Source organism: Ostrea edulis, chromosome 3 (genome assembly GCF_947568905.1).
Source record: "Ostrea edulis chromosome 3, xbOstEdul1.1, whole genome shotgun sequence".
NCBI classification, from domain to species: Eukaryota; Metazoa; Mollusca; class Bivalvia; order Ostreida; family Ostreidae; genus Ostrea; species Ostrea edulis.
Window position 1 is genome coordinate 41,217,318 of NC_079166.1, and position 14,168 is coordinate 41,231,485.

The following is a 14,168-nucleotide window of genomic DNA, read 5'->3' on the forward strand; positions in this document are numbered from 1 at the left end:
TTCTTACAAGATAGGACATAAGATGTTTTAAACATGGTAATATGGAATGCATCGGTTCCAACCCCCAACCCCCTTAACAAATATTGACCAGTCCCTAATTATATAAGACTGTCTTTTTTAAAATGTTCTTTGTCGCGTACATTTGAAGAAGAGTATCAACGGATCTATTTTCTGTTTTGTAGATATCATTTGTTTACAATATACTTTAAAATACTTTACAAACTCTACTGAAGTACAATTTCTGTAAGGAAAAGGGACAGTGTTGGCATGTGTAAGCTATTTTTTTTCATGTTCCAAAAACAAGCATGCATGCACACATCTTATCTTAAAACGTCATCTCTACCTAGTTGACAAATTCAGTATTGATAAGAAATTTTATTGCACTATAATACCTTAACAATTATCAGCAAGTAAATAAAGTACTCTCGCTTTTCATTTGCTTTGTCATTTTAATATTTACTGATGAACATATGGCAATTAAGAAATCAATGGTTTAAAAGTATAAAAACTACGTATTATCACGAGGTAGGCACTGGGATACTAACTCTTAAGATTGCACCATGGGAAACAAATCATCTCATCGTTACAACTGCCACCACGGAGCAAGTAAGATATTTTATGTTACAAAATTTTATGCTCAATAACTTTATCAAAATACAGTAAAAACATTGAGTTAACTATGAGAGATGCAATGTTTTGCGTAACTTTCAGCATATTTTCAAAAACCTTGCATTAACATTACATAAGATTATATGTTATGAGTTTCTTGATCGTGACAAAAGCGCTAGAAGAAGATAATCAAGTAAGATAATACGTTCTGTGAATTTCGAAAGGTCTTATATTATTTCATCTCTGTATCATAGAGAAACATTTACACTCCAATTTTATTTTGCATTGAAAACAATAAAAGAAAAATATTACGAACAGCGTAACCAGACAAGCATGCATCCAGAAAAATATGGCAATGAACAGTATTTTTTTTTCATTAAGTTGCAGCACAAAATCTGCCATACGCAAATCTGCATTTTCTTTATTTGACTTTTACATGAATATTTCTAATTTTCATTGCGTAAAACGTTGACGAAAAATCAAATTCACATGTTCTGTACACATAAATAAACACTACGTGTCATTCTCAAAAGGTTTATTTTCTCTCCATATAATCAAACATCAAACTAATGCAACTGTTTTATGCAAACACTTTTTTTAGAGTGTACTGGAATTGGCAAACGTGAGTATGAATTTACAAGTTTTATTGTATTTTTGCGTAACATTCAAGTGATGAAATACAATAAGGCATGTTGCGTACTTTGCAGATAGGCTCATTATAATGACTTACTCACGGCTATCAAATTCATGTAGCGATTGTGGAATGATTTCCCATTTAAATAAAAAATGATACCGAATAGTTACATTTCAGGGCCACATTCTCTTCAAGATTCTGTGAACCGCACTATTTTGTTGCTATTTTATGAATATTTTCATGCTCTGCGCACATAGAAAAATAGAGATAGAAAAAACAAAAAGAAAAAACTAACTAAAGATCATGTCGACCATACTGGACTATTTCAAATTTATGACAACTCGAAAACGTGCTTTGAAAATCTAGCAAATATTACATCATTGAAATGCCACTGTATAGTTTTCACTTTGCTATACTTGATAACTTACGTATTATATCATTTAGTATAAGCCGTGAATTATGCAGCATCATGTTGATTATGTTTGAAAGCCGAAAACTTTTTGAAGGTTCTGACTATACATTATATGTGAAACAGGTTTTTGATTTCTTACGTAAATTCAAATCCCATGTTAGAATGCATTCCCTGTACCGTGAGGGGAGATAATTAGCAATTTGTTAATATAGGATGGGGTAATTCAAAAATATTTCTTCTGAAGAACCTCTGGGCCAAAAACGGCAAAACTGATCAGAAAGCTTCCTTGATGAATTCAAGTTTTAAATTTCTAACATTATTGTCCCCAGAGGGTGTAGGGGGTGTCAGGAATGTTGACCAAAGAATTATATGGGGATGTGTATAAACAAAAATCTTTTAAAATCTTCTTTCCAAGTACAACAGGGCCTTGATTGGTCATCTTAACATGCAAGCATCCTCATGTCGTCATTAGAAGAAAAACTTGCATTTTATTTTGTGATTCCATATGTTGTTTTACATGCTCTGTCTTCCGAGGAGATTATTGAATGGGACATTTTACACTGAAATAAAGATTTAGATCTATGCAACTGTATCACTATACAACTTCCAAATGTAAACAAAATTTATTAAAACTAATTTCAAATTTAGAAATTTACATATAATTCTGTTGTTATTCAAATGATGCAAATTTTGCAGTTGTTATAATGATACATCGCAAGTCTTTTAGATTAATATCATTACGGTCATAATCAAAGTCGCGACTTGTGGAGCCAACGATGCGGACAACACCAACTCAGTTGGGTTGTAGAACATATCTGGAATGACCTTCCAAACAACATTAAGAAGTCAACATCTCTTGAACTTTAAAAAAAAAAACGTCTGAAAACTCATTTTTCTCATTCAGCTTTTTAGATTCTAACATGTATATCACTGTTCGTTATCTTCACCTTGCATGTATATACTGTGACTGTTTTTAATTATCAAACACTCCCAAAAGATTTAGTTATCGATCTTAATTATAGTGTTTTATTTAGATTTAGTTATCGATCTTAATTATAGTGTTTTATTTTGATGATTTTATAGATTTAAGATCGTATGTCATACAGTGATGTTTTATCGCTGCATTCCTCTTCTTACCCTTGTAAAGCGCCTTAGAATATTTGTTTTATATAAACCGCTATATAAATCATATTATTATTACTATTATTATTATCTAATTTGTAAATTTAACCTGTCATTATGTCGAATGTTCATTGACGTATTTCATATCAATTGTTAGCCCGTTCTTTGCATGATGATTTTGACTACGAATTATTCCATTTGCTGCTCAAGATATAGGGCTCACGGGTATGATCGGTCAACAGGGTATGCTTACTCCTCCTATGCATCGGATCACACATCTGCACCGTGTTTCCCGAATTATTATCAATTTCGAACTTATTGTATGATTTGAAATTGATCCTTGTTCGTTATCTTGCTAAATACAAACAAATTCCAATGATTTACTAAAATAAATTTGTGCCGTTTCAGGTGGTGACGAGACCAGTATGGCATCCAATATGAACAATAATGAAGGTAACCTGTTAAACAAATTTGTTACATGAAATCCATCTCTTCAACAGCTGCTAAATGACAAGAGAGATCGCAGCTGAAGTATTCTTATATTTTTACCTGTTTCCTTTCGAACTTTCAGTAGTATTTCTACTAGCCCTTTTTGTATAGAATGTGCAATTGAATATAGTAATACACTTTTCATTCTGGTAATTGATGACGTATTTGATTATAGTTTCCTTAAACAGAATTCAATAATGATTCCAAAAAGTAAACATTAACTTCTTGATTTACGAAAGTCTACTTATTAATGTTGCCATGTCCTATACATTGTACATTGTTATTTTTCTTGACAAATCAGCAATGGTCAGAGCGACCAGTTTATGCTTTGCAATTTTGGCCGTCAAGATGTGTATGAGCAAACGCTTCAATAAACGCCCAGAGAGCCCCGAGGAAATGAAGCTGAAAAATGTCTGGTTTGAAGAAGTGGATAAAATATCAGAGAACACTGCCCTTCCGAAGAGTTTTGATCGAACCAAGGAGACTGACGTCATTATCCATGGCTACTTGGTGGATACGTCACTTCCGGTTATACGAAACCTTGCAGACACTCTTAGACAGGTAATATTATTTCATTTCTTTATTTATCTTTATTCTTTCTTGTTTTCGGATAATGGACTACTACTCGCTATCATAACTAGAACAAAAAGATCCTCACTTACCGAGCTTTAAATAGTTGAGAACGTCTAAATATCAATTGTACACGCTTTGTTATTCTAATTCGGGACTTCGTTTTCTGTCTCTGTATAATTATTGGTTTTATTACCTGATCTATGTTTGAGTGGTTATAATCAGAGATTTTAATAATTTTCTGATACCATTTGAATGCTGCTTTCATAGAATAAATTGGTGTGAAATCATTTGATCGGGTTCAATTTTTTAGTGTGACACCATTTATAAGGCGACATTGTGGCACAAATTACAGTCTTATATCCAGGAACAGTCATATGCTAAACGGCTCCAACAAATTCATATAAAATAACCAACTTACCATCCAATCTACAACATGAAACATCGAACATTTTTTCATATTTGCATATAGAACATAAATTCATATGCAATGACTTTATGTTCAGAAAAGCCTCTTCTGGTAATTCTATTTGGAAATGCATAGCAGATTTGTCACATTTTTTAAAGTTCTTTTTTTGACATCTCGATCAAAATACAGAGAGAAATTACCCTACCAATCAACTAACTTTAACAATTTCTGAAATAAGAATTACAGAAGTAGAGTATTGTTAAAATGAACGATATTTTTATGTCCCGTAATCAGTCCATCCGTTTGTTTCTCAGTTTGTCCGTAAAAATTATAACCGTGGTCATAATTTTTGAATGGATCGTGATAGTGCTTTGATATTTCACATCTATATTTCATGTGAAAAACCTTTTGTTTAGTAACAAATTATTTTAACCTCTTGACCTTGGTCTTTGACCTACTTTTGAAAAACTTTAACCATGACCATAAAATTTGAATGGTAAGTGATAGGGCTTTCATATTTTCACATTTGACAAGATCTTTCTTTGGGTACGATAATTACTTTGCTGCGGGCATCAGTTTTCACAAATACATTTTGTTCCTATTTCAGTTTAGAAAATAAGTGATTGAAACACATTTTACTACTTATGATACTTACAAACTTAACCGTGTATATGTTTATTTTGTTCCCATTTCAGTTTATAAGATAAGTGACGAATACATTTTTAGATTCATGATACTTACAAACTTAGCCATGTATATGCTTGTTTTAATATATGCGAACTAAATGTCCTTTTAGTATCAAGATTCTTCCGATAAATTTGCGTTGACTTTAGTGCAATAACTCACAAAATACGATGTTTGTGGATTAAAAGGGCTAATCAATAATTAGTAAAGTTTTGAACGCTTCCATATCTTATTTTTATTCAATTATAAGTTTGCAAGGAAGTACTTTTTCAGTTTTTCGATATGCTAATTCTCAATAACTTCGGAGGATTCAAATGTGGAGATATTAAGCTGCGTTTGTGATATAATTTAAGAATGAACCTTTTTTATTTTTATTTTGATCCCGACCAGTCTTTAACATGCAAGGTGAAACGAACAGTGATCAATCTCATAACTCCTACAAGCAATACAAAATAGATAGTTGGGCAAACACGGACCCCTGGACACACCAGAGGTGGAATCAGGTGCCTAGGAGGAGTAAGCATCCCCTGTTGACCGGTCACACCCGCCGTGTACTACCATTTTAAGTCATAAACAAAAAAGCAGATGATAAAGATCGATTATTTTCAGAGGAAACACAATGTTTTGCTGATTGACTGGGCATTGGGAGCGGCTGCAAACTACGCTCAATCCGCCTCTAACGTTCAAACGGTCGGGGCTTACGTCTATAGATTTCTGGAAAAGAACAAGATTCCGTGGGACAAGGTTCATATCATCGGTCAAGGCTTGGGAGCACACGCTGCTGCTGAGACAGGGAAACATTCCAAGGGAAAGATCGGCCGTATTACCGGTAGGTATGAAAGTCTGGTCCTAGCATCTAAGACATATGCATCTTTTCACCTTTGAATTGACTATACATCATTTTATTAATGATCAAAGTGATTTCTTATATATATAGCTTTCAACCGTGTTAGATTTAGAAAAGGATTCGAAGAGGAAATCAAAGTATACATATTTACAAAGAATTTCCGTCAACCTCTGAAAATAGATTAAACATATTTTTGTAATGACAATATATATTGCATCATTTTAATCCGAAGTTTCAAGCCTTTGTTTTCATTGTTTCTGAAATACTAACAATTCGCCATACCTCATACTTTTCTCAGCAGTTATGGGGATTATTTGGTTTGTTGAAAGTGCTACCTTCACAAACACAAAACGAACTATTTCCCCATTGTAATTTGTGAATGTAACGTTTTATAGGTAAGCTCAGGTTATTTCCGTAAATGACAAAACACATCATAAATATAATCCATATTGTCCAAATGTGTGACTCAGATGGGTAGAATATACTTCTCAAAGGATATTCAACAAATTCAGCGAATTCGATTGTTGACATACTTTTATGAAATTCAATCATAATAATAATTCAATAAATATTAAATGTATTTTTTTTTTATTTCAGGCCTAGATCCAGCCAGTCCCTTATTTGAAACTTCAAAGTTTGCAATCAACAAAGAAAGCGCCCAATTTGTAGACATCATTCACACGGATGCGCGACCGTTTGGTGAGAAAATAATGCTCGTATATTTCCTAGTTGACTTGCGTGAATATAGCAGAAGTATTAAGAGTTTTTGCTGATCTATAGAAAATGTTTGGATACGATAGTTCTGTGGTTTTATAAATTGAATAGCAATGACTCATCAAATGTAAACCTTACAGAATATTAGACCATACACTAGTGTTTCGGAATATCCTTAAAAGTGGTCGTTAACTTATCATCAAATATTGTACATATAATGTGCTTCGTTTTCTGATATAGTATATGAAATGAATAATGCTACTTGGTTATGTGCATTCTAATTTAAATTTTATGTTATATAATTAAATGATTTCTTTGGACAAAACGTTTTCTATGATTGGTTGAAATTGACATTATTTCTACTTTATGAAAAATCCTGTTTTGAGGGAAAAGTCCCTCTGACGCTTTTTGGTGTATGTTGTATATGTCTCAACTCAGCACATGCGCATTAGATAATTCTAGACACGTTTACCAGTTACACCATTAGTGTATCCAATTTCAAATCAATGTCAATTAGTAAATGATCAGTGACATCACGAAATATAATTAATTTCATATCAATGTCAATTAAGAAATAAACAAAGATATATACATGATCATTGGACACTCCAAGAACAACTCAATTATTTGTAATTGTATCAAAGCACAAATTCTTCGGAAATAATTACCTATACCTTACAAGTTCCATTTAATTAGTGTCGTGTATATGTATGAATAAAAACAAATAAAATACAACACTAGATTATATAGATAGCACAGTTATTGAGGTTGTGTAAAATGATTTTATTTACGGAGATAGACCCATCAGACATTCTAAAACAGGATTTTCCAACAGATATCATAATGACATGTTCTTAAATTATGCAGTGATTTAAAAGGCAAAACATCGGAAGTCCATTAAAATTTGATAATTGATATATTTTATGAGAAAATATTTCATAGAGGAACAATGTTAAAAGAAAAGCTTGTAACTTTCTTTCATAAGGTCCAGTATTTTTTTCAAATGTTACAAATGCTAACCTTATTTCAAAAACATATATTGAAATCCATCATGGAAATTAAAGAAAATTCCCAATGAGTACTGTATTAAAGACACCTGATATGTAACATCCTGCTTTTTTTGCATTACGTTCACATCTGTCAGAAACAACAGCAGTAGAACAGTCTTCCTCTATAAAATAACAGCCATTTTTGGACCTTCTAGAGTAGTCACATTTTATCACAAACTGAACACAGTCCAAGTATGTCTTTATCTTGTATAATTTGTAAAGAAATCACGAATCAGAGCTCTAGAGACACTAGAGACATGTCAAATGGCAGGTATATCATGCAATCGTATTTATTGAAGTTCTTAAGAAAATTCAGGAATTATGTTATAGAATTAAAATTATATCACATTGATATAAGTAAATTTAGTCCTATCCTGAGTGTGAAGTAGAAATAGATATCTACTTGGTATGATAAGATGTAATAGGTCATTTTTTCAATAATTATTGACTAGTGTTAAGATTTAATCTGATGATTTTAAAAACTGATAACAATTTCCTCACTGTCAATCGCGCTTGAAGAATATTAAAATATCTTGCGTGTGATACACACTTAAACGCCCGAATGGAATGGGGGTTTTTTTCTCATTTAGGTTATGGAATGAAGAAAAGGTGCGGCCATCTTGATATCTACGTCAATGGTGGAAGAAGACAACCAGGATGTACCTATAACCCGAAAAACCCTGTTAAGATCCATACTCTAAAAAGTAAGAAAATGCTATATTCTGATAAGAATTGAACGGTCTTTATTTTATTTCATGATAATCTTTCATTACTTCTAGAGACAACATTCCACAAAGCCTGTGGTCATTTGAAAGCTGTGGGATATTACGTGGAGTCGATCTCGGACAAGTGTAAACTCCGAGCCTGTGAATGTACATATGAGAGATTCCTTGCATCTAAATGTAGTCCTAACAAGTGTGTCTTCTGGGGTTATGATGCTAATAAAGGATCTGAAGGAATGTACTACGGCGTTACTGCCACCGCCTACCCGTACTGTCGAACAAACGGTTCCGAGTAAATCCATTAATATGAAAATCTATAGACTACACTCATGAAATATTCTTTAAATCGATATGTTTTGGTTTCTTTAATAAACTATATGCATTAGACGTTTTCTTTACTGTTTTATTTACTAACAACGCCATCTTTGCTGCTTCCGTGAACCTGGCAAATTGGTAGTTTTCTCTTTGTGGATTGTAGAAAAATATTCCGTAGAAATAGTTAAGAAAATCTCATACTCCTGTACAGATTACCAAATTTATAGTAAGCCGAGCACGGACCTCTGGACACGCTAGAATGGGTTCAGGTTGCTAGGAGGAGTAAAGATGCCCTGTTGATCCGCGTGAGCCCTCTCTGTTGATCAGGTGAACGGAGTAATCCCTAGTCAAAATATGTGTGTAAAGAACCAGTTAATTTCAAACACTTCACACAGCATTCGATCATATGACAGCTTGTATTTGCAATTACCATCATAATAACGAACATAACATTTGCGAAAAACTTGCTTTAAATGAAACAGTTCAACCCTACCTAACCTAAAATTACGTATCAGCATCCATAATCAACTTCTCATATTTACCACACGGGTTTATGTAGTAATATTCCATTATCACCAGCACGCTGTGATTCGATACGCGAGAAAATACGCAGCTCATTTAAGGTTTCTCGAGAAAAACCCCAGTACTTAGTGCTGCATATATGTTCCTCTGCACGTCGCACCATATGACTTCACAATGAAAAAGTACGTCACAAAATACGGGTTTTTATAGTTGTATAGCGGGGAAAATATCGGGCAGATTTTTACCCAATGAAAGGTATTGGTTACTTAAATCGTTACCACGACAACATCATTTGCAAAATACTGACTTTAAAAGATACCGTTGAAAACCCTGTAAAGACAACCTATTTATCAGTAGGACGCCTCGATTTCAAAACTGATCATATGCAGAACAAGCTCTTGCGTATCGAATCAGTTGTTAGACACCATATGCAGATATAATAGAAAATTGCTGCATAAATACGAGAAGTTGATAATGGAGATGCTGACGCAATTCGTTTGTAAAATTGAGTGATTTAAGGTAAGGTTTGCAACAACAGGGAGAAAGCTCTTGATATGCCTCCGTGCACTTCGCACTTTATGACGTCACAATGAAAAAATGCGTCACAACTTAGTTGTATTGTGGGAAAATGTCGTAATATTTACTTGTCATCAACTACCGCTGTCAATTGTCAAGCGGCGTAAATCTCCATGACAAAATAATAATAATGTTTCTCAAATGGTCATTTATGAAATAATTTTCTTTGGTATTATAAAAGTCTACAATTTTTTTTATCTATAGTATGCGCTACGATAAATTTCCATTTTATGTTGTGACCTTGAAATCGCCCCTAATGGGCATTGGCATTTGGAATGCATGGAGAAAGTCAGTTGTTTGTAAACAACGGCATGGCTCTGGTAAAAAATGATGATCGGTACAGGTTGATGATATGTTGTGTGAAACCATGAGATGATCACATGTAATTTAGGGAAAGTAGGATTTATTTTGATGCTGAACATTATATAATCGATCATTGTTTGTGAATATAGTATCCTCAAATATGACAAGCTAGGAATTGTTATGACATTCACAAGCATATTTTTTTTTAAAATAAACCTGACCATGCTTTACCTGCACTTTATATTTCAATGCTATGACATCTACTTGCGCCGATCGAAGGATTTCTCGCATGACATTTGAAATGTATAAAATGCAACTGATATGATCACGAAAGAATAAAAGAGGGATCTTGTCTAGTATTTCTTAAAATAGTCTTAATTTTCTCTGAGGTACATCTGCACAACGGCATGGATTTTGTCGACATAAAACAAATTTGTATCATTTTTACTAACTTTACGTTAATCCCCCCCCCCCCTTCTAGATTCGTCACTGACCGGGCTTTGTATTGTCGCGAAGATTGCAGTCGTATGCTCAACTAAGTAAACAAACATCAAGCAATGGAAGAAGAAGAGGGAATTTATTTCAAAGATGTAGTATATAAGACAGATTCGGGCTTATGAAACATGGAATTTATGTCGAAGTGGGACCGTGGAAAACCCGCCGGTAAATTGAAAATATTCTATTTTGAAGAAAAAACCCAACATCTCAATTTCTAATAAATGTGATACTACAATACTTGACAAATAAATATAAATATCATTTATCATTTTTGGCTGGAATTGTATTTTGTTCATGAAAATACTCATTGCACTCTTCAAAAGTTGTACAATTATAAAACAGTGACAAACCACATAAATGAAATAATTCTTTTTAATCTCTTACCATGGAAACAAAAATCCGGTGGGTATTAATTCTTATTTTCTTTCTTAAATGTTTATGGTCCAAATATTATGTTTAAAGTAATTTTTTCTGACGTAGACCTTGTAAAGCTGCTCAATGTGCATTTTTGTTGCCATGGCAACCAATTCCAATATTATTCAAGATATAAAAAGTGTTATTTTTTGTGTTTTGAATAAAAAAAATTCTACTAATTGGTATGATCTTATAGATAATACTCTTTTTAAAACTTCCACGAGCTTTTCACCCCCATAAGTTTGCCTCATGTAGTTTTTATACCACTGGTATTCCCTTTTGTACAAAAATCCCAAAAAAGTAAAACATCACAAAATTAAGCCCATCTGGTCATTAAACGACACGCGCAATTTTTTTTTAAAAAGTCAATTTTCAAAAGATAAATTCCTACTGAACATACTGATATACAACATAACTTTGTTCGCTAGATGTTAAAATGTCGCAACCGTTACCTTAAATCACTTTTAATCTCTGCTAGATATGTACATGTACGTATATTCTCAAGGGAGCTAAGAGTCGTAGAACTTAATTCACTCTGTTTTCCAGGTGATGAGATCTGGGTTTTCTTGGTCCTGGTAGAGTTTTCACTCACTGAATCAATGAAAACAAATTTAAAGTTGTTTCAGTTCAAAAACACTTTAAACACATAAAACACACAAGAAATCCAAGATAAGCACTTCCAACAAATATTCATTGTGGGAAACGGGATACGTATACCATAAATGTTGAAAACCTGTAAATCCCTTCTTGAGTACTCAAACACGGTCGTTGAGTTTGACCGCCATATTAGAATATCTTCTTGCAAATTGTTCGGCCACTCTTTACATACTGAATTAGACTACGGATTGTTTCGTTTACCTGATAAAGATATATAGCTCACCGCGGGTGTGACCGGTCGATAGGGTATGTTTACCCCTCCTAGAAGCCTCTAATATGTGCAGGGATCCGTGTTTATCCTCCTCTTATTGATGTATTTTTATGGGAATCATGAGCTTGGTCACTGTTTGTTATCTTCACCTTTTCAATAAAGGTAAATATTCATTGTTATATAATAGATTAAATCAGTTAAATGATTACAAGTCTATTTTTAGCACTTGAACCGTTTTGGAAGAATTTATTCGCTCTTCATAGAATAATTAGAATGAATATTTCTACAAATGAATGATTTTATTTCATATTGTAATAACGAGGAAGTTAATGTACATTTTTACCCTGATTTGTCTGAAAATACAATTTCTTTAAGAATATCTTTTAAAAAATGATCTTCCTCTATACTTCAAGGGGAAATAAATCAAGTGATGATCAAAATTCTGTAAACTCCTGGGGTGGATTAGGCTTATTTCATAAACCCTACAAAATGATAGTTTTATTATAAGAATTGCACACTTTTTTTCTTAGATATGAAATATGATCTCGATGCATTTCAGTCCAGCGATCCCCGCTTGTCCCACTCTTAATTTTGTATTCTTTATCGGGTTTATGAGATTGATCACTGTTCGTTATCTTCAGCTTTTCATACATTGATTACCTTAAGGTGGCTCACTACACCCAGAAATAGTTTATCAAAATAGTACGAATTGATTTAATTATAAAAGATATGATGATATACAATAAGTATATATGCCAAAAAGGCAAACAACTTACAAATTTGGATAAAAAAAATGATTTTCAAAACAATTGTTTCTACACATATGAATAAAAGACTCTCGGGGATTTGAACTCCAGATCTGCGGTTCACCAGCCCAATGCTTAAACCACTAAGCTCCGATGATAGACAAACAAATCGATCGACACAAACATTTTCACAAAACATTTAAATCGCTATCTTGTGACGTGGTGTCATACAGAGTATAAGCTTTAGTGTAGTGAGCGACCTTAAAGGAAATTGTTGAAAATCGCGTAACGTCTATTCACATTTCAGTAGCCTGCTTCGGTTTAGAAAATTATTGTACACAGGCCGTGTTATCGCCTATCAAATGAATTGGGAAGCATATGCAGGTTTACCTTCGCAAACCAAGTGTCCGAAAATATATGCAGATGGTAACAGACTGGGTAAAGGATAATTGCTATATGAATATAGGAAGTTGACGATGAGAAGCTAAAGCCATCCCGTTTGTAATGAAGCTGAATTTTTAGTTCCCCATTGACGTCTATATTCAATAAAACACCCTATTCTGAAATAGATATACAGTGTTTTACAGTTTAATGCTTTTGATTCAGAAAAAGTTTTTCAAATTTACGAAAATTTCTTTGGAATATTTGAAAATCCACATTCGATTGACTCCACTTCAGACATATTGTGCAATGATAAGCCGTTTATCGAGTGCTTTTGGCTCAAGAATATTCATAAAATAGTTTAAAATCTTAGGCTTTATCTTTTGCGCATTTTCAATACTCAAATGTATCATTTATCTTAACTGGGTATTTTCTGACACGACACAATTTCTCTTTTATCGCGTACCGTCCCACTTCATAACACCACGAAATTTTCAAAATGGCTATTCATTGCTTATATATGCATGAAATGTGAAGATAACGAACAATGATCAATTTCATAACTCCTATAAGCAATGCAAAATAGAGTTGGGCAAACACGGACCCCTGGATATACCAAAGGTGGGATAAGGTGCCTAGAAGGAGTAAGCATCCCCTGTCGACCGGTCACACCCGCCGTGAGCACTATATTTTGATCAGGTAAACGGAGTTATCCATAGTCAAAATCAGTGTGCCAAGAACGGCCTAACAATCTCTATGAAACACATCAGACAGCATTTGACCCAATGATAAGTTGTATTGGCAAACTAGATCGTTTTAACGACCATAGAATTTGCGAAGTGCTGACTTATAAGTCTTTTCTGGAACCCCTGCACCATCAACTTGTTTGTCATTAGTTTGTCTCGATTTTAAAACTGACCATACACAGAACAAGCTCTTGCGTATCGAATCAGTTGAGAGATATAAACACCATATGCAGGTGATAATGGAATATTGCTACAGACTGTAATACAAAAGGGCAATTTTAAGAATGACACGAACCCGTCATAAATCATAGCCTTCCGGTGACCCAGAAACAGAATTATGCTGAACTTACGATTTTTATCATATTTCTACTGAGAATTTCTGTCGTCATCATTCTAAAATATGCGTTTGAGATTACCCTTTAGGTCAAAGAAAGAGATAACACAAGCAAAGTTTTGAGCGTTGAGGAATCTTGAACGAGTCTCATGCTCATATTTCACAACTAGACATAGCTAATCGTGTTATTGCAAATATAACGAT

The 14,168-nt window shown here is 33.4% G+C and overlaps 1 protein-coding gene across 1 annotated transcript; it reads left to right on the forward strand.

Moving 5' to 3' along the window:
* Positions 1-358: 358 nt before the first annotated feature.
* Positions 359-8,648, forward strand: LOC125673377 (pancreatic triacylglycerol lipase-like). The gene is made up of 8 exons (XM_056160735.1): positions 359-606; positions 1,211-1,231; positions 3,186-3,230; positions 3,568-3,827; positions 5,539-5,758; positions 6,374-6,475; positions 8,130-8,243; positions 8,319-8,648. Exons 1-8 carry the CDS (start codon positions 561-563, stop codon positions 8,555-8,557), a joined length of 1,047 nt encoding a protein of 348 aa, XP_056016710.1. The 5' UTR covers positions 359-560; the 3' UTR covers positions 8,558-8,648.
* Positions 8,649-14,168: the final 5,520 nt, after the last annotated feature.